General features: G+C 44.4%; 1 protein-coding gene across 5 annotated transcripts in view; it reads left to right on the top strand.

Moving 5' to 3' along the window:
• OGDH (oxoglutarate dehydrogenase) overlaps positions 1-20,928 on the top strand; it is a 471,568-nt gene that overhangs the window by 380,699 nt on the left and 69,941 nt on the right. For 3 of the 5 annotated variants that reach the window (XM_003930785.4, XM_074379747.1, XM_074379745.1), the window contains exons 1-2: positions 49-141; positions 15,529-15,777. In XM_003930785.4, the coding sequence (XP_003930834.1) occupies positions 15,556-15,777 (222 nt within the window). In that variant the 5' untranslated portion in view covers positions 49-141; positions 15,529-15,555. Of the gene's footprint in view, positions 1-48; positions 142-15,528; positions 15,778-20,928 lie in introns of those variants that run through there. The other 2 variants (XM_074379746.1, XM_074379748.1) reach the window with 1 other exon arrangement.

Here is a 20,928-nt window from a genome sequence, read left to right as displayed (position 1 = left end):
TCCGTCCACTGCGGGAGAGGAGGGCCTTCTTCTCCAGGGGAGGGCTACGTGTTGACGCCATACGCCGGGGCGGGGCCGAGAGTTTGGAGCCCCGGAGTGGGGTGTCGGCGCCTCATTCGGGTGGAGCTGAGCTGGAGACAGGTAACCGTGCGCTGTCACCGCGCCCTGCTCAATGCCGGGAGGCGCGGTGCTTGGCGGCCCGGGGTTGGAGATCGCGGTAAAGGGCGAGGCCGCCGCGCCCTTGGTGCTGCGGGCGCCGCGGTGACAGGGGAGTGGAGCTGGTCGGAGTGGGGCTGACGGAGGGTAGTGGGAGGGACGGAACCTGATGGACGGCCGTGGCAGCCAATGGCGCCGCGGGGCCAGCCCGGCGGGCGGAGATTGGCGGGTAGGGGCGCGCTCCGAGGTCGCGCGGGGCGCGGAGCGACGCGCCATTGGCGGTGGGCGAGCGGGGGGGCGGGCGCGGCGGCGGATGTGAGGGAGAGGGCGGTACGTCCGCAAGGGTGACCCCAAGGTCGCCGCGGGTGTCACGTGGGTAGGCCGCTCTTCGGCGGCGTCCTTCCCGACCGGGACGCACTCTCCTTCCCGCCTGTGAGGACCGCGTCGCTTTGTCCGAAAGACAGTGTGGCCTGCTCGAGTCGCGTCGGAGCGTCTAGCCACGGGGTGGCCCGGGGTGGGACTGCCTGTTTGGATTACGGCGCAGACCTTGGCGTCGCCCGCACAGCTGCTCCCCAAAGTTGGGTCGAGCAGATTGGCCGAGATGGAGCTTATTTCCCGTAGAAACACCGTTTTCCCTCGAAAATGTATTAGACGTGAATATGAATTGTAATTTACTGAGATTTAATGGAATACTTGCAGTGCCTTCGCCCCGACCAGGGTGCGTCCCACCTGCCGTCCCTTTGAACAGAGGACTCCGTGTTAGGGTTTCTTTGTGTCTTGTCTTGCAGTCCGTCCTTTGAGGCTGATTTCCAGGTACACTGCTCTGAAGAGCTGGCTTTAGAATGGGTAGCATGGGATAAAGCCTTTTTTTGTAAGGCAGCACGAGTTGCGGCAGTCAAACCGTGCTTGCCGTGTGGACCTGCCTGAAAGGAGAGTATATAACACTATTGTAGTTTTGTAAATTAGCTGAAGACTAGATCTTGGAAAGTTGAGTAAAGATCAGCATATGCTCATTTTTTGTTGTTTTGTTTGCGATGGAGTCTCCATCTTTCGCCAAGGCTGGAATGCTGTGGGGCCATCTCGGCTCACTGCAACCTCTGCCGTCCTGGATTCAAGTGATTCTCCCGCCTCAACCTCAAGAGTACCTGGGATTACAGGCACCACCCCCCCCACCCCACCCACCCCGGCTAATTTTTGTATTTTTAGTAGAGACGGGGTTTAACCATGTTGGCTGGGCTGTTCTCGAACTCGTGATCCGCCTGTCTCTGCCTCCCAAAGTGCTGGGATTACAGGCGTGAGCCACCCAGCCCAGCCCCTCCTTTATTTTTAAATGGATTTTTCACATTTCAATTACTCTTTCCCTTTAAATAATAGCTTTATTGAGATGATTCACATGTTATACAATTCACCCATTTGACGTGTACAGTTTCATCCAGTCATGATGGCTTACGTTTGTAATCCCAGCACTTTAGAAGGATGTGGAAGAAGGATCCCTTGAGCTCAGAAGTTCAAGGAGACCAGCTTGAGCAACCAAAGTGAGACCTGCATCTACAAAAAAATAAAATTCTCTGGGTATGATGGCATATACCACATACACCTGTAGTCCCAACTACTCAGGAGGCTGAGGTGAGAGGGTGGCATGAGCCAGGGGAGGTCCAGGCTGCAATGAGCCACTATTGCACCTCTGCACTCCAGCCTGGGTGACACAGTGAGACACTGCCTCCAAAAAAAAAAAAGGGCCAAGTGCAGTAGCTCACGCCTGTAATCCCAGAACTTTGGGAGGCTGAGGCAGGTGGATCACCTGAGGTTAGGAGTTTGAGACCAGCCTGGCCAACATGGTAGAAACCCGTACTAGCTACTTGGGAGGCTGAAGCAGGAGAATCGCTTGAACCCAGGAGGCGGAGGTAGCAGTGAGCAGAGATCATGCCACTGCACTCCAGCCTGGGTGACAGAGCGAGACTCCGCCTCAAAAAAAAAAAAAAAAGGGTGAGAAAAAAGTACAGTATCATCTAGTTTTTCGATTTTTAAGTAATTTTTATTTTGAGATCATTGTCCAAATTATTGAGAAATTCATTTGGAGAATTGTAAATTTTTAAGAAATTATACATAAAATTTTATTCTCTGCAGTCATAAATAGTACAGAGATCCTGTGTTCCATTACCCACTTCTCTAACATTGTGCAAAACTATGGTAAATATCACAACCAGATGTTGACATTAATAAAATTCAAGATACAGAATATTTCCATTATCACAAGGATCCTTTCTGTTGCTTTTATGAGAAAAGCCACACCCACATTCCTCCCACCCCCAATCCCTGAACTCCTGGCAGCCACTAATTTGTTCTCCATTTCCCTAATTTTGGCAAGTCAAGAATGCCAAATAGAGGGAATCATGCCAAATAGAAGGAGCCTTTTGGCATTTTCCACTCAGCTTAATTCCCTGGAGAATCGTCCAGGTTGTTGTGTATATCAGAATTTGATTCCTTGGCCTGGTGCAGTGGCTCACGCCTGTAATCCCAACACTATGGGAGGCTGAGGTGGGCAGTTCGGTTAAGCCCAGGAGTTTTGAGACCAGTCTGAGGAACATAGTGAGACCTTTTCTCTACCCAAAAAAAAAAAAAAAAAAAAAAAATTTAGCCAGGTGCAGTGGTGAGTTGCTGTAGTTCCAGCTACTCAGGAAGCTGAGGTGGGAGGATCACTTGAGCCTGGGCTGTGGAGGCTGCAATGAGACGAGATCGCGCCGCTGTACTCCAGCCTGAGTGATAGAGTAAGACCCGGTCTCAAAAAGAAAAAGTATTTCATTCCTTCTTATTGAATCCAGGCTATGGATGTACCACAGTTGGTTTATTCATCCATTGAAGGACATCTTTGCTGTTTCCATTCTTTGGCTATTACAAATAAGGCTGCTGCAGACGTTCATGTACAGGTTTTTATGTGAACATAAATTGACATTTCTCCAAGATAAATGCCCAGGAATACAATCACTAAGTTGTAGCACATGTTTAGTTATTAAACAAATAGCCAAACTGTTTTCTAGAGTGACTGTACTAATAGATGTGTAGTAATGTGTCTGTGTTTGCAATTTGCAACTTTCTGATGGCTAATGATGTTGAACATCTTTTCAGGTGCTTATTTGCCATCTGTCTGTTGTCTTTTTTTTTTAGTAGAGATGGGATCTTGCTATGTTGCCCAGGCTGGTCTGGGACTCCTGGAATCCTCCTGTCTTGGCCTCCCAAGGTGCTAGGATTACAGGCATGAGCCACCATGCCCCTATATTCCCTTGGATGAAATGTCTGTTTATATCTTTTGTCTATTTTCTAATTAGATTGTTTGGTTTTTGTTAACTGTTGAGTTTTGAGCATTCCCAAGGTATTCTAGATACCAGTGATTTGTTGGAGATATGTAGTTGGCAGATGTTTTCTCCTAGAGACAGCTTTCCCACTGTCACCCAGGCTGGAGTGCAGTGGATCTCGGCTCACTGCAACCTTGTCTCCTGGCTTCAAGCAATTCTGCTTCAGCTTCCCCAGCAGCTGAGATTGCAGGCATATGCCACCACACCCAGATATTTTTTGTATTCTTAGTAGAGATGGGGTTTCGACATGTTGACCAGGCTGGTCTCAAACTCCTGACATCAGGAGATCCGCCCACCTCAGCCTCCCAAAGTGCTAGGATTATAGGCATGAGCCACTTTACCCCCCACCCCCCTTTTTCATCTTCTTAACAAGTTTTTTGTAGCACCAAAGTTTATAATTTTGATGAGGTCTGGTTTACCAATTTTGTCTCTTATTAGATTGCTTTTGGTGTCAAGTCTAAGAACTCTTTGCCTAGCCCAGATTTCTGAAGATTTTATCCTATGTACTTTTCCACTTTTTTTTTTTTTTTTTTTTTTTTGAGACATGATCTTACTCTGTCACCCCAGGCTGGAATGCAGTGGCATGATCACAGCTAACCCCAGTCTCAGCCTCCTGGGCTCAGGTAATCCTCACATCTCAGCCTCCTGAGTAGCTAAGACTACAGGTGCCTGTACCCTGCCTGGCTAATTTTTGTATTTTTTGTAGAGACGGGTTTTGCCATGTTGCACAGAGTGGTTTCAAACTCCTGGGGTCAAGCGGTCCTCCCACCTTGGCTTTCCAAAGTGTTAGGTGAGCCACTTTGCCCAGGAACTTCTCTAAAATTTTTAAGTTTTACATTTAAATCTATAATTTATTTGGAGTTAATTCCTGTATGTGGTATGAAATTTGAGTGTTTTGTGTTTTTTGTGGGGATATCTAACCAACAACATTTGGTTGAGAGGACTGTTTTTCATCCATTGAATTGCTTTTGCACTTTTGTCAAAAATCACTTGGCTGTACTTGTGTGACTCTGTTTCTGAGTCCTCTCTTATACTCCATTGATCTTTGTGTCTATCCCGTCACCAAATGCCCAGAGTTTTTGTTATTGTAGCTCATAAGAAGCCTCAAAATCAGATAGATTGATTTCTCCCACTTCTTTTTCAAAATTGTTTCAGCTAATCTAGTTCTTTTGCCTTTCGTTATTATATTTATTTATTATTTTGGGGACAGGGCCTTACTCTGTCACCCAGACTAGAGTACAGTAGCATGATCGCAGCTTACTGCAGCCTCTACCTCCCAGGCTCAAGCAATACTCCCACCTCAGCCTCCTGAGTAGCTGGGACTACAGGCACATGCCACCATACCTGGCTATTTGTTTTGTTTTGTTTTTGTTTTTTGAGATAGAGCCTCATTCTGTTGCCCAGGCTGGAATGCAGTATTGTGATCTTGACTCACTGCAGCCTCCACCTCCTAGATTCACATGATTTCCCCACCTCAGCCTCCTGAGTAACTGCAACTACAGATGCCCACCAGCACACCTGGCTAATTTTTTAAATTTTTAATAGAGATAGAGTTTCACCATGTTGGCCAGGCTGCTCTCGAACTCCTGACCTCAAGTGATCTGTCTGCATCAGCTTCCCAAAGTGCTGGGATAACGGGTGAGTCACTGGGCCAGGCCACCTGGCTATGTTTTTGTTTTTTGGTTTTGTTTGTTTTCAGACAGAGTTTCACTCTTGTTGCCCAGGCTGGAGTACAGTGGCACAATCTTGGCTCAGTGCAACCTCCGCCTCCCGGGTTCAAGCAATTTTCCTGCTTTAGCCTCCCGAGTAGCTGGAATTACAGGCATGCACCACCATGCCCAGCTGATTTTGTACTTTTAGTAGAAATGGGGTTTCTCCATGTTGGTCAGGCTAGTGTTGAGCTCCTGACCTCAGGTGATCTGCCCACCTTGGCCTCCAAAAGTGCTGGGTACGCCTGGCCCTGTCTATGTTTTTAAAAATTTTAATCTTGTAGAGATAGGTCTCTGGCTGCCTTCAAGATTTTTTCTTTGTATTCAGTTTTCTGAATTTGTTTATGATGTGTCTTGTGCATTTATTTGAGTTCATGCTGTATGGGGTTCTCTCAGCTGCTTTAATCTGTAAATTTATGCCTTTTGCCAAATTTGGGAGATTTGTAGCCATTATTTCTTTGAATGCTTTTCTAGCCCCTCCCTCTGCCTTCATCTGATACTCCAATGACATCAACATTAGATCTTTAGTTATAGTCCCACATTTCCCTGAGGCCCTGTTCTATCTTTAAGTTCACTGATTTCCTCTGTCTTCCTTATTCTGCCATTTAATCCATGCTTTAAGGTTTTTTTTGTTTTGCTTAGTGCATTTTTCAGTTCTGAAATGTCTGTTCTCTGTATCTGCTGAAACTTTTTTTTTTTTTAGATGAAGTCTCACTCTGTCGCCCAGGCTAGAGTGCAGTGGCACAATCTCGGCTCACTGTAACCTCCCGGGTTCAAGCACTTCTCCTACCTCAGCCTCCCAAGTAGCTGGGATTACAGGCGTGCGTCACCATGCCCAGCTAGTTTTTATATTTTTATAGAGACGGGACTTTGCCATGTTGGCCAGGCTGGTCTTGAATTCCTGACCTCAAATGAGCCTCCTGCCTCAGCCTCTCAAAGTGCTGGGATTACAGGTGTGAGTCACCACCACTACCGGCCAAGATTGTCCTGGTCCTTGATGTAAAGAGTGATCTTTGATTTGCAACCTGGACATTCTGGGTGTTATGTTATGAGACTCTTGATCTTGTTTAAATCTCTGAGCAATGCAAGCTTCCTCTGCTGGGGCAGGGAGGGGTTGCTGCCTCATTGTTGCTGGGTGGGGTGCCTGGAGGGGAGGGGCTCCTTGTTATTGCCATATGGGTGTAAGAGTTCCCCATTAGGCCTTGGTGATATCACCCTGCTTGGGAAGGGAGGGGTGCTGCTTAATTACTGCTGGATGGGATTAAAATCCAGACTCCCTACCTGGTCTCCACTGATTTATCAGGGAGTGAGTTGAGGAGGGGTTCTTATTCACCAGGTGGGGATGAAAGTCCCTGGTCTCTATTCTGATACCAGCTGAGTGGAGTAAGGATGTTTCCTGTGGAGTTTGGCTGCAGTAGAACAATTGTTGTTTAAAACTTTAAACGTTTTCCATTTTGCTGCTCTTTTCCTGGTCCTTTGGCTAGAGAGAACAGGTTTCTCTTTGTAGTTTTCTTTGTCTATGCCTGTTGGCATTTCTGGGTTGTAGGCTTCTGCAGTACCTGGTGTCTGAGACATAGGAAGCAAAAAGAAAATCAAGAATTCAGTGCTTGGCCAGATGTGGCGTCTCATACCTATAATCCTAGCACTTTGAGAGTCCAAGACAGTCGGATCACTTGAGGTCAGTAGTTTGAGGCCAGACTGGCCAACATGGCAAAACTGTCTCTACAAAAATTAGCCAGGCGTAGTGATATGTGCCTGTAGTAGTCTCAGCTACCTGGGGGACTGAGATGGGAGAATCACTTGAGCCCGGGAGGTTGAGGCTGCAGTGAGCTGAAATCACACCACTGCACTCCAGCCAGGGCAACACTGGGAGACCCTGACTGGAAAAAAAAAAAGAAGAAGAAGAACTCAGCGCTCTTTCTTTGGGTCCTGTGGTTCCTAACTAGTCTGCTTCCTTCTGTCCACCTTTCAGAGTCTGTCCATCTTTCAGAATCTTGTTTTGTCTTAAATGTAATGCCTCCTGTTTTTAGCTATATTTATCAGGAAACAGATTTCTTACATATGCTTTAATGAAATTTTGAAAAATTGCCCTGCTTTCCATGAAGATTTAATAATTTACACTCTATCAATACCTTTTATTTTTATTTTTATTTTTATTTTTTTGAGACAGAGTCTTGCTCTGTCATCCAGGCTGGAGTGCAGTGGCGTAGTCTCCACTCACCACAACTTCTGCCTCCTGGGTTCAAGCAATTCTCCTGCCTCAGCCTACCAAGTAGATGGGATTATAGGCACGCACCACCACACCCAGCTAATTTTTTGTATTTTTAGTAGAGATGGGGTTTCACCATGTTGTCCAGGCTGGTCTCGAACTCCTGACCTCATGATTCTCCTGCCTTGGCCACCCAAAGTGCTGAGATCACAGACGTGAACCACTGCACCCAGCCTGTCAATACCTTTTAAAAGTGACTATCTACACCCTCCCCGGTAAACTTGTTTATGCCACTTCAGTCGTGGGCACCTCTGATGTTGTGGGGCCACATCTCCGGGAAGGAACAGAACAGTCTTCAGACCTGCATACTGAAGCGTATTCAGAGATCTGACCAGGGAGGTGTCAGTTCCTACCTGTGGTGACAGCCCATGATTGGTGAGCTAAGTAGGCTTCTGTGATAAACGATCCCGACAGCCTACTAATGTTCTGGAAGTTACCAGTTGACCCCCACTCCAAATTAGCTATGTTTAGGTTTAAATATCTTGGGAGCTTGAACTTTTTATATCACTAGTTTGGCTTTTTTTTCCTGGCTAGTTATAACTGTCTTTTTTTTTTTTTTTTTTTTTTTTTAGTTGGAGTCTCACTCTGTTGCCCAGGCAGGAGTGCACCGGCACAATCTTGGGTCACTACAGTCTCCACCTACCCCAGTTCAAGCAGTTCTCCCACATCAGCCTCCCAAGTAGCTGGGACTACAGACGCAGCTAATTTTTTGTGTGTTTTTGGTAGAGGCGGGGTTTTACCATGTTGGCCAGGCTGGTCTCAAACTCCTGATCTCAGGTGATCCGCCCACCTCAGTCTCCCAAAGTGCTGGGATTACAGGCGTGAGCCACCATGCCCGGCCATTTCTTTAGCCATAGATACACCTTCAAGTTTTCAAAGTGCTTTCATATTTGTGATATAATTACAAAAACACATGAGGAAGTTAGGAGTAATTACTGTCTCCACTTTATGGCCCAGAAAAGCTCACACAATGACTTGGTGTCACGCAGGCTCTGTACCTGCAGAATCCACACTTGTTTCCATCTAGCAATGAAAAAAAAAAACTTTACAGTTTAAAAGTAATCCTCGCTACATCCCTGTCCCTCAGCTTATGTGTAATGATGCGTCAGTGAAAGATATTAAATTATTTGAGATTCTCAGCCAGTAAGACAGAACTGATATCTGTACTCTGTCTGTACATCAGTTTTTTGTATTACTACTAAAACAAAAATAATTGCAGGCATGAGATAACAGCCATTGGCCTGTAGCAAGCATAGTGTTCATGATTCATCAGAAGAATTAAGTCCGAAATTGAAAAAAAGAAAGTGGATGAGTTGTCCTTTAAAATGGTTGCCAGATAACACACACAGGGTGTAAGGATTAGGTAATGATGCATGGTTTTTTTCCCTCAGAGACTCATCTGCTGCGAAACAGCAGACTGTTTTTGCTAGGTCTTGCCTTTTTAATTACCCCTCTGCCTAGCCAACATTATGATGATAGGTGTCAGTAGTTGGTTTATTTCTCTCATTCTGTGTGCCCTGGGATAGGGTGCCTCCTGCCCATCTGGGGACATTGGAGACACAGACCTCAAAGGCTTCATATTTCAGACAGAATCCTATTTAAGTATATCATTTCCTAAGGGCAGGGCATTTAACACTTAAAAACAAATTTTCCTTTGGTTTTTAATTTTTTTCTCTTTACATCTTATTTTTCCCAAAGCTATGTGTTTATTCTTGCATCTTGAAAATAGATTACAACTTGTGTCATTTTTGTTTACAGTGATAAGTTCACTTAAATTTTTTCTTACGCATTAAAAAAATAACTTCATTGAGATGTAATTCAAATACTGTACAGTTCACTCATTTAAATTGTAAGGTGCATGTTTTTCAGTATGTTAGAGGGTTGTGACACCATCAGCACAATCTAGTTTTAGAGCATTTTCATCCTCTCCTCCCAAAAAGAAAGCCCTGTATCCATTGAGTCACTCCTCATCCTCCCCTCATTCCTCTGCCCCAGCCCCAGGCAACCACTAATCTACTTTCTCTCTGTATAGATTTGTCTATTTTGGAATGTGATATTATTATATAGGTTTTTGTCCATGATTTCTGGTTATAATTCCCATAGCTCTTGTTATTTCCTAAGTGACTAAAACAATAAGCATATATTTTGTTAAAGTATTTCTCCTTGGTTCCTGAAGTAGCTTCCAAACAGCTTCAGAGTGATAAAGGTGAAAGATAGTCTTTCTTTATAAAGTTGGGGTGCTTTAGGCCCCAGAAGTAGGCCTATAGCACTTCTTTCACCTGCTGCTGCTTCTCCCCAAGGGAGGCGCTAGAAACTAAAAATGTACTCTAGTATTCCTCCACTGTTCTGTATCGGAGCAGGCCATAAAGAAATTCTCTGACCAACCTTGTCTGATTGTAGGTTATTAGATGCCCACTTCAAGAGTCCTGCCTCACACCCGCAGGAAGGAATTCCTGCACAAATAGGCCACGCAGAATCTGAACAAACAGGCCTGGCTGGGTTTCCCCACTCGGTCTGCTGGTATTAGATTATACCCTTTTTGTTTGATCACATGTCTACATGGTTATCTATGCTTCAGTCTTGCATATCCAATGAAGTGTCCATAAAAGGCCCAAGAGGATGGGCTATGGAGAGCTTCTGGATAGCTGAACATGCGGAGATTCCCAGAGGACGGCATGCCTGGGAAGAGTATGGAAGCTCTGTACCCCTTCCTGCACCTTGACCTATGCAGCTCTTAAGCCATATCCTGTGTAATATTCTTTGGAAAAAACAGTAGATGTAAGTAAGTGTTCTCCTGAGTTCTTAGAAATGTGTTGAACCAAAGGAGGGGGTCGTGGGATCTCCAGTTTCTAGCTGGTTGGCCAGAAGCACAAGTATGACAACTTGTGATTGACATCAGAAGTAGGGGGCAGCTTTGTGGGATTCAGCCCTTGACCTGTGGTATCTGATGCTGTCTCCAGGTAGATAGCATCAGAATTGAATTACTTATTGGTAGGGAGAATTCCCCACACATTTAGTCACAGAAATCTTCCGTGTTGATTGTTATGTGAGAGCAGAGGAATAGACTCATAATATGTGGTCTTTTGCATCTGCTTCTTTTTACTGAGCATAATGTTTTCAAGGTTCCTCCAGGTTGGAACATGCATCATTACTGTATAGTTTTCATTGCAGAATGCGATTGCATTCTATAGATATACCACATTTTGCTTATCCGTTCTTCAGGGATGGACATTTGAGTTGTTTGTACTGTTTGGCTTTTATCAGTAATGCTGCTATCAGCATTTTTGTGTTTTTTTTTTTGTGTACAAGTTTTTTTGTAGACATATGTTTTCGTTTCTCTTGATTATACATCTAGGAGTGAATTGCTGAGTCATACGGTAACTTTATGTGTTTATTGGCTATTTGTATATATTCTTAGGAGACATGTCTATTCAAATCCTTTACCTATTTTTTGATTGGGTTGTCTTTTTACTATTGAGTTATAGGGGTTCTGTATATATTCTGTATTTAAGTTCCTTATCAGATAATTACAAATATTTTCTCGCATTTATATTATTTTATTTATTTATTTTTTAAGATGGGGTTTCACCATTTGGTCAGGCTGGTCTTGAACTCCTGACCTCAGGTGATCCACCCGCCTTGGCCTCCAAAGTGCTTGGATTACAGGCGTGAGCCACCACGCCCGGCCACTATTTATTTATTTTTTGAGACGGAGTCTCGCTCTTTTGCCCAGGCTGGAGTGCAAGGAGTGCAGTGGCACGATCTCAGCTCACCACAACCTTCGCTTCCTGGGTTCAAGCAATTCTCCTGCCTCAGCCTCCTGAGTAGTTGGGACTACAGGCACATGCCACCACACCCAGCTAATTTTTAAAATTTTTTTAGTAGAGACAGGTTTCACTGTGGTAGCCAGGATGGTCTTGATCTCCTGATCCACCCACCTGGGTTTCCCAAAGTGCTGGGATTACAGGTGAGAGCCACCTCACCCAGCTCTCTTGATTATACCTGTAGGAGTGGAATTGCTGAGTCAAATGGTAACTTTATGCGTTTATTGGCTCTTTGTATATCTTCTTTGGAGAAATGTCTATTCAAATCCTTTGCCTGTTTTTTTGATTGGATTGTCTTTTTACTGTTGAGTTATAAGAGTTCTTTATATATTCAGTTTATAAGTTCCTTACCAGATAATAGCAAATATTTTCTCCCATCTATATCATTTCTTTCTTAATAAGTTCTTTGAAACACAAAAGTTTTTTTTTTTTTTTTTTTTAATTTTTTTTTGAAATGGAATTTTGCTCTTGTTGCTCAGGCTGGAGTACAATGGCACGATCTCGGCTCACTGCAACCTCCGTCTCCCGGGTTCCAGTAATTCTTCCACAGCCTCCCAAGTAGCTGGGATTACAGGCGTATGCCACCACACCTGGCTGATTTTGTATTTTTAGTAGAGACGAGGTTTCTCCATGTTGGTCAGGCTGGTCTCGAACTCCCGACCTCAAGTGATCCACCTGCCTCAGTCTCCCAAAGTGCTGGGATTACAGGCATGAGCCACTGCGCCTGGACACGATTTTTTCTTTTTTAAAGCTCATCAGCTGTCGTTAGTGTTAGTGTATCTTATGTGTGGCCCAAGACAATTCTTCCAGTGTGGCCCAGGGAAGCCAAAAGATTGGACATCCCTGTTTTAAACCAAAAATCAAAACACCTGGATGTTTCTAACAGCCCAGAGCTTTCGCAAAGTGTTTAAACAATTGTCTGCCTCTACCAAGTAACATACTATTGTTAAAGTTGATATAGTATCAGTTACAGAATTCTAGGTTGGATTTCAAGACCTAATGTTGACTGGCTGGCAATTTTCCTTCTTTTTGTATTTAATGTATTGTTTGTTTTTGTTTTTTTAGAGATAGGGACTTGCTCTGTCACCCAGGATGGAGTGGAGTGGCACGATCATAGTTCCCCAAACCTTGACCTCCTGGGCTCAGGTGATACTCCCACCTCAGCATCCTAGGTAGCTGGGACTACAAATACGTGCCACCACACCCTGATAGCTTTTAAATTTTTTGTGGAGATACTGTTTCACTGTATTGCCCAGGCTGGTCTCAAATTCCTGGCCTCGGGCAATCCTTAAGCCTTGGCATCCCAAAGTGCTGGCATTACAGACATGAGCCACTGTGCTTAGCCTTTAATGTCTTCTTACGTGATTTTTACGTAAGAGAGAAAGGTGAAGAATGAGTAGTTACCAGAATTGGAAATGTGCGTTAGTGTTGGCTCTGTGGGTCTGTCAGAGTGTGGACAGCCAACAGCTGTCCTGACCATTCCTGGGTGGAGTTGGGGATGTTGAGCCATCTGCTGAAGGGCAGCTCTTCTCATGAGTCATCTTAAGGGAAGTTTAAAAATCTCAGCCGGGCCGGGCGTGGTGGCTCACGCCTGTAATCCCAGCACTTTGGGAGGCTGAGGTGGGTAGATCACGAGGTCAGGAGTTTGAAACCAGCCTGGCCAACATGGTGAAACCCCATCTCTACTAAAAATACAAAAATTAGCCAGGTGTGGTAGCATGTGCCCGTAATCCCAGCTACTCAGGAGGCTGAGGCAGGGGAATTGCTTGAACCCGTGAGGCGGAGGGTGCAGTGAGCCGAAATCAAACTACTGCGCTCCAGCCTGGGCAACAGAGCAATACTCCATCTCAAAAAAAAATAAAACAAAAACCAAAAAAACTCGAGATGTCCTGGCAGCTCTGCTGAGCAGCACTTAACTGTTTGTCAGATTCAGTGACTGCAGATAGCAAAATATTATGATTTACTTAAACAGGATCATATTGAAGGGGCCACTTTGGGAAGAACAGATGAAATTAATGTTTTACGGTTGTCAGTTCAGTGCCTATTAATTGGGATATTGCAGCAACTGAATACTGATAGTTAATTAGGTGATGCTATTGTTTTCTGGAAGAAAAGCCAACTCAGAGGCAGTTGGGTGTTTAATGCTGCCTAAAAAATGACATTAAAGGAAAAAAATGAACATTTTCCTTTGGGCCTGAGAAATTTTTTTTAAAAAGTAGCATAAAACGAAGCAAAAGTAGTTGTTTTTGCTCTCAATGTTAGGACTCTTTGTCTGCCTTAAATATATCGGTAGAAAAACTTGGAGTGTAGTTGGAGGTAGGAAGAACTACTGAATTAACTTAAAACTTCTGATCTCTGAAGTGAAAGAAAACCTAGAGGTAAAGATTGCATTCCCTGATCACATCCAGAATATATTGCTTGCTTGCCTTGAATTTGTAAGCAGCAGGTTTTTGTTGTTCAGTTTGTTTTTAAAGAACCTGTTCTGCTGTTTCCTCTTGCTGACCTGTCTCTTCTCAGTGGAGCAGGCCAGAGGTGAATGTGTCCCTTAGGTGTATTCTGAGCATATTTGGACCAAGAGGAAGGTTCCGATAAATAACATAGAAGATATTTTTATGTAACATTTGTTTCTGGGTAATTCACACTATGTTTTAGAGCTTGGATTTCCTTTGAGTAGGTGTGGACATGGGGTATAGTTCCAATTTTACAACCAGGGCACCTGCTTTGAGACAAATTCATGAGCAATCATATAGGCCAGCAAGCACCTTTTTTTCCCCACAGGCAGTGTCCTTGCGGAACTTTCCCCTTGGATCCTGACTCTGCTGCTAGTAGCCTATGACCTTGGATGAAATGTAAGGGAATTGAAACTGAAGCTATCTATAAAGTGAAAGGGCTGGTGCCTGCTTTATAGGGAGCCTGTGGGTTTATGCATGAGTCAATTGTGTGGAGTTACTCACCATGGAGGGTCCAGGGTAGGCAGGCATTATTCAACAGCTGTTCTGTGTGCTCTTTTCAATCTTTGCAGAGCCCACCCATGTCTCCCTTGCTCACACCTGACTCCCCGTGGCTTATGAAAGGGGACTGAGTGCAGGAGGTGGTGGGCAGGACACTGCTCAAGTCCCCTCTGTGGCTTTTCCTTATTCTTCCTAGTACCTTGAGATTCTGGCCCTTCCCATCTCTGTGTTTCCTCCTATGGGTTCTTCCACATGTGGTGCCTCCTCTTCCCTCCTTCCCATCCATGTTCTTCTGCCCTGAGACACACCCACCTGGAAGGAGCCAGTCCTCTCAGAGGGTCTGCTGGCATATTCTGCACCTCTCAAGTATTCAGTGTTTCCTCTGCAATATTTTTTATATTGTTTTTCCTCTGCTCAAGGGTAAATTGAGAGTAAGGAAAATATTTTTCTAATTTCTTTGTGTTTTCCATAATATCTTAAGTATAGCAGGTACTCAGTAGTTTCTGGACAGGTCAGAAAATGTTTTTCTTATTTCTGCAATTAATTCTAATCATAATTCTAAATTAATTAATCCTTGTTGCCTTTTTTCTAATTGTTTTTTTATATAAAATACTTAAATTTAAAGAACATTGCATGTTTATCATCGTCTTAGCCCTTAAACTAGATTTATTTTATTTTAAGACAGAGTCTTGCTCTGTCGCCAGGCCGGACTGCAGTGGCACAATCTCAGTTCACTGCAACCTCTGCCTCCTGGGTTCAAGCGATTCTCTTGCCTCAGCCTCCTGAGTAGCTGGGACTACAAGTGTGGGCCACCGTGCCCAGCTAATTTTTGTATTTTTAGTAAACGAGGTTTCACCATGTTGGCCAGGATGGTCTTGATCTGTTGACCTCGTGATCCACCTACCTTGGCCTCCCAAAGTTCTGGGATAATTTTTAAGTGAAGATGGTAATATCTAACTGCACTAACGTTCCCTGGGCTAGCACGGGTATCCTTTGTTAGTAGGTGCAAGAGTGTATGTCAATTTCACACAGTCACAGCTCTGTTGCCTGAACTGGTGGCACTGAGCAGGTAGCACTGTTGTGAATGCATTTACAGGCCAAGGTCTTTCCTCAGCAATTAGAGTTGAACAAGTTTTGTTTTTGTTTTTGTTTTTTCTCAGTAGCTTTTTAAAAAAATTATACTTTCTCTAGGGCACCAGGATCTAGTAGCCTTACCTCCTAAATGCTCGTTTTTAAAACCTTTTTTCTTGTGTTTTTTTTACACAGGCAGTTGTGAAAAACTCCAGGACAAAAATGTTTCATTTAAGGACTTGTGCTACTAAGTTGAGGCCACTGACGGCCTCCCAGACTGTTAAGACATTTTCACAAAACAGACCAGCAGCAGCTAGGACATTTCAACAGATTCGGTGCTATTCTGCACCCGTTGCTGCTGAGCCCTTTCTCAGTGGGACTAGTTCAAACTATGTGGAGGAGATGTACTGTGCTTGGCTGGAAAACCCCAAAAGTGTGCATAAGGTAAGGCTCGCAGGGCTGTGGGTCTGCCTCATCTTGGTGTGTTGGCCTGTTCCTGACTGGTCACCAGGTAAGTGTGTGCGTCCTGAGGAGTCAGCGGGCAGGCAGGCAGCAGGAGCGCCGCACCAACCACCACATCTGCATCGGACTCAGCATGACCCCAGCAGAAGCCATGGTCCCTGGATTGGCATCCAGCAGTAGACACCGCACTTAACCCTGCGAGGATGTGTGTGACTCTCCAGCATCTCCCCAAAGGCTGCTTCAGTATGAAGCCGCTGAAGAAAGAAGAAAGAAAGAACATGTGTGGAGAAGATCAGGACCTCAGGAAGCTCCTCCATCCTAACTGTCCAGAGAGGATACTTTCATATGTAACATGCCTTAAAGTCACCTCATGTAATTTCTGTATGATTGACCTATTAGATCATTATGTTGGTATATTTTTTTTTTCCTGTTTGTTTCTAACTTCTCTGTATGAGGGCATTTTCTAAACTTTCCTCCACCTGATTGCTGATGTAAGTCATGCCTTGGTTTTGTTTGTTTGTTTGTTTAGTTTTGTTTGAGACAGAGTCCTTCTGTCACCCAGGCTGGAGTGGAGTGGCAGGATCTCAACTCATTGCAACCTCTGCCTCCTGGGTTCAAGCGATTCTCATGCCTCAGCCTCTGGAGTAGCTGGGGCTACAGCTGCACATCACCACACCTGACTAATTTTTGTAGTTTTAGTAGAGATAGGATTTTACCTTATTGGCCAGGCTGGTCTTGAAAACCCTGGCCTCAAATAATCCACCCACCTTGTCCTTCTGAAATGCTGGGATTACAGGCATGAGCCACCATGCCCAGCCAAGTCATGCCTCGTGATAGAACTTTTTTTTTTTTTTTTTTTTTTTTTTTTTTTTTAGACGGAGTTTCACTCTTGTTACCCAGGCTGGAGTGCAATGGCGCAATCTCGGCTCACCGCAACCTCTGCCTCCTGGGTTCAGGCAATTCTCCTGCCTCAGCCTCCTGAGTAGCTGGGATTACAGGCACGCACCACCATGCCCATCTAATGTTTTGTATTTTTAGTAGAGACGGCGTTTCATCATGTTGACCAGGATGGTCTCGATCTCTTGACCTTGTGATCCACCTGCCTCGGCCTCCCAAAGTGCTGGAATTACAGGCTTGAGCCACCGCACCCGGCCAGAACTTCTTTATTCTATTTTGGGCCACTGAACATTCATAGGTTTTGATAACCATTCCTTGATTTTCAAGGAAAGCAACCAGCTTCCTGAAGGAACTGGGAAGGCTGTATAGTTTATAATATAGTAATAAGAGAGTGGGTCCCCGTGTTTCTAAGCTCCTGTGCCTCATCTGTAGGTGGTTGGGAGAATGAAAGGAGATGGCATGAGCAAGGCACTCAGCTCGAAGGCAGTGCCCAGTCAACATTGCTTATCCTCACTATGAATTTGGCTTTTTTCCTACTCTTGAATCTTGGGTGCTTATCACCAAAAGGTAGTCTGTTTCCACTTGGCTCCTGTAAACAAGCTTTCCCTTTAACTGTTAGTGACACTTAGGAATTGTTTTTTTAAAATTTAAGCAGGTGTGGTGGCACATGTCTACAGTTCCAGCTGCTCCACAAGCTAAAGCGGGAGGATCACTGAAGCCCAGGAATTCGAGGTTACAGTGAGCTGTGATCGTGCCACTGCACTCCCATCCTCCCATCCTGGGCAACAGAGGGAGACCTTGTCTCTAATTGTTTTTTTTTTAAGGGAATTTTTTTTTTTTTTTTTTTTTTTTTTTTTTTTTTTTTTTTTTTTGAGAGGGAGTTTTGCTTTTGTTACCCAGGCTGGAGTGCAATGGCTCAGTCTTGGCTCACTGTAACCTCCACCTCCCGGGTTCAAGCGATTCTGCTGCCTCAACTTCTCAAGTAGCTGGGATTACAGGCATGCGCCACCACGCCTGGCTAATTTTGTATTTTTTTTTTTTTAGTAAAGATGGGGTTTCTCCATGTTGGTCAGGTTGGTCTTTAACTCCCGAACTCAGGTGATTCGCCCACCTCAACCTCCCAAAGTGCTGGGATTATAGGCGTGAGCCACTACGCCCAGCCAGAAATGTTTTTAAAAAGTAAAAAAAAAATGTGACTGCTGAGCCACCAGGTCCCATTTTTTTTTTTTTTTAGGAATGCCACTTTGTCTCAGCCTATTGCCCAGCAATGGTGGGGATCTAGCTCATTCCTTCCCTGTTTCCATGACAGTCTGGTAGCAGCATTGCTTCCTCGGCAAGGTGAGACCTGATTTTCTGTAAGAAATTTGTAGTTTAGTTCCCTAGTCTGTAAACAAATTGCTCAAAAGAAGTGCTCTGTGAAACTGGCCCCTGCTTTTGATGTCATGGATGTTACTGAAGACTGTGGTTGCAGACTGTGGCAGATTTCACTTATACACACACACCTACCCACCCCCCCCCCACACACACACACACACGCACACACACGACTACAGCTGCAGATTATATCTAGAATAAAACTGAGCCCAGAGGTTTCAGAATCAAGGACTGTTTTGTGCCCATGCCTATCCTTTTGCTTTCCTTTTCTCAAACGTAACCTCTCTGTAGAACCAACCAAGTGTTTTCAGCGATGTTAGGATTTGGAGTCAGTAGCTCCTAAATGACAGTGCCTTGTGCCTGAAAGGTGACGAGCACCTGGCTGAGACTGCATGTCCTTATGGAGGTTTAGTCCTGTGAGTGGTTCCGTGGATAAGAGGTGTACTCTGTGAGCAGTGTGGCCATAGTGCTCTGGACACTGGGCCTGCTGCCGTCATAGCTACTCCTGCTGGAAGCTTTTAAAGATGGTTTTTGTGGAGGCATGCTGGCTTTACATCTTTATGCTGTTTCTGTTGCCAGGAGTCTCCAGGGGGCACAGTGTAGGAATCACATGCATGCTCTGCCCCTTCCTGCTTGTAGAGGGGAGGGGACAGGATGGTTAAATCAGTGGGTGTGCCCTCCAGCAGTCCTGGTTGTCATCCGGCAGAGACTTCATCACTCCTCTGCCATCCCAGATAGCAAGGTGGGTCCTCTTTAAGTTGAATTAGGCCCAATATGTCATGTGTGTATATTTTCAAGGGAGATAATCCATAACTTGTGTATGATTTTCAAAGCATTTGTCACCCATGAAAGGTTAGGATTCATAGCCTTAGAGCTATTTCACTTTATTTGTGCTCTTATTTTAGAATACATAGTTTAAACAGAGATAATAAAATTAGAAGTGCTATAGGATTTAGATAAATCATCTATCATCTTCCACTCAAACATTAGAGATGTCCTAAGGTCAGATTCTGTAGTTGTTTTCAGAGAGCTTATGGGGGGCTGCAAGGACTAAACTCATACACAGCAGAAAAGGAACGAACTCAACATCTTCCCCTCCGGCCCTTCGGCACTACTTTCCCATTGTTATTGTTATTTTTATTAATTTATTTTTTTTGAGACTCATTCTCACTCTGTTGCCCAGGCTGGAGTGCAATGATCTAATCTCGGCTCACTGCAGCCTCTACCTCCTGATTCAAGCAAGTCTTGTGCCTCAGCCTCTTGAGTCACTGGATTACAGGCATGCGCCACCGTGCCCAGCTAATTTTTGTAATTTTAATAGAGACGGGGTTCTACCATGTTGGTCAGGCTGGTCTTGAACTCCTGACCTCAAGAGCTCTGCCCACCTAGACCTCCCAAAGTGCTGAGATTACAGATGTGAGCCACCATGCCTCGCCCCCATTGTTATTTTTAAAGCTATGTTTTATAGTGTTTCCAAGCATACATAACAGAGAGAAGAGTAGATGATAAACCTTATGAGAAGACTGGTCACACAGCTTCAACAGCCGTCTACCTTTTGCCAGTCTTTTAAAAATCTATTCCCTGCCCCTCTAACTTTTTTATTTGTTGGTTTGTTTGGAGTTTGAGGAGTAGACACAAGTATTTTAAGGCAAATTTCAGACCTGTGTCATTTCTGGCATAAATGCATCAGTGTAACTAACTGATAAGTAAATGTTTTCATAACCACGCCCAACAAAATTAACAGGCTGATTCTCTAATAGAATCTAATTCTCAGTCTATGTTTAAATGTTTACTCTTCTCTTAAAGCTGCTCTTTTACATTTGATTTTATACTTTATTTTTTATTTATCTTTTTTTTTTTGGACTAAGCCTTGCTCTGTCACCTAGGCTGGAGTACGTGGCATGATCTCGGCTTACTGCAACCTCTGCCTCCTGAGTGTAAGCGATTCTCCTGCCTCAGCCTCCTGAGTAGCTGGGATTACAGGCACGTACCACCATGCCCGGCTAATTTTTTTTTTGTATTTTTAGTAGAAAGCATTTCACCGTGTTGGCCAGGCTAGCCTCGAACTCCTGATCTCATGATCCGCCCACCTCAGCCTCCCAATGTGCTGGGATTACAGGTATGAGCCACCGCACCCAGCTCATAGTTTATAATTGGTTGTTGTATTCTTTATTTTTATTTTAAATTTTATTTATTTTTTAATTTAAAAAAATTTTAATGTAAGTAGGGGCCATGCCTGTAATCCTGATACTTTGGGAGGCTGAGGCGGGAGGCTTGCTTGAGCCCAGGAGTTCGAGACCAGCCTGGGCAACATGGTGAGACCTTGTCTCTATTTTTTAAAAAAAAAAAAAAAAACTTAAAAAAAAATTTTTTAAAATGTAAATAGAGCCAAAGTCTTTTTATGTTGACCAGACTGGTCTTGAACTCCTGGACTCAAGCAATCCTCCCACCTCAGCCTCCCAAAGTGCTGGGATTATAGACGTGAGCCATCATGCCCAGCCTCTTAAAACTTTTTATTCTTAAAATGTTACTTGTGAAAATTATATTTGTGCTAAAATATTTGAGCAAACCAGAGCTGCAAGTACCTTTTTTATCCTCAGTCCACTTCCCAGAGCAGTATCCGGTTAACTGGCTGACCTGGGTCGGTCTCTGTATTGGGCTCATCTGCCATCTTCCTTTTGTTTCTACCTTTGGTCCTGTCCTAGACTTTGGTCTCTGTTCTGGTCTGTGCTCCTCACTAACCCCTCTTAAGAACCTTCAGCGGTGGCCTGGGCTGTCAGCATATGAAGCCCTCCTCATTAGGGTCTCAGCATGTTTGAGGTCATGTCAAATGCTGATATCTTACTTTTATTTATGTCTTTA

Source organism: Saimiri boliviensis, chromosome 10 (assembly GCF_048565385.1).
Source record: "Saimiri boliviensis isolate mSaiBol1 chromosome 10, mSaiBol1.pri, whole genome shotgun sequence".
Classification (NCBI taxonomy): domain Eukaryota; kingdom Metazoa; phylum Chordata; class Mammalia; order Primates; family Cebidae; genus Saimiri; species Saimiri boliviensis.
This window is presented reverse-complemented; position numbering and strand designations above follow the sequence as displayed.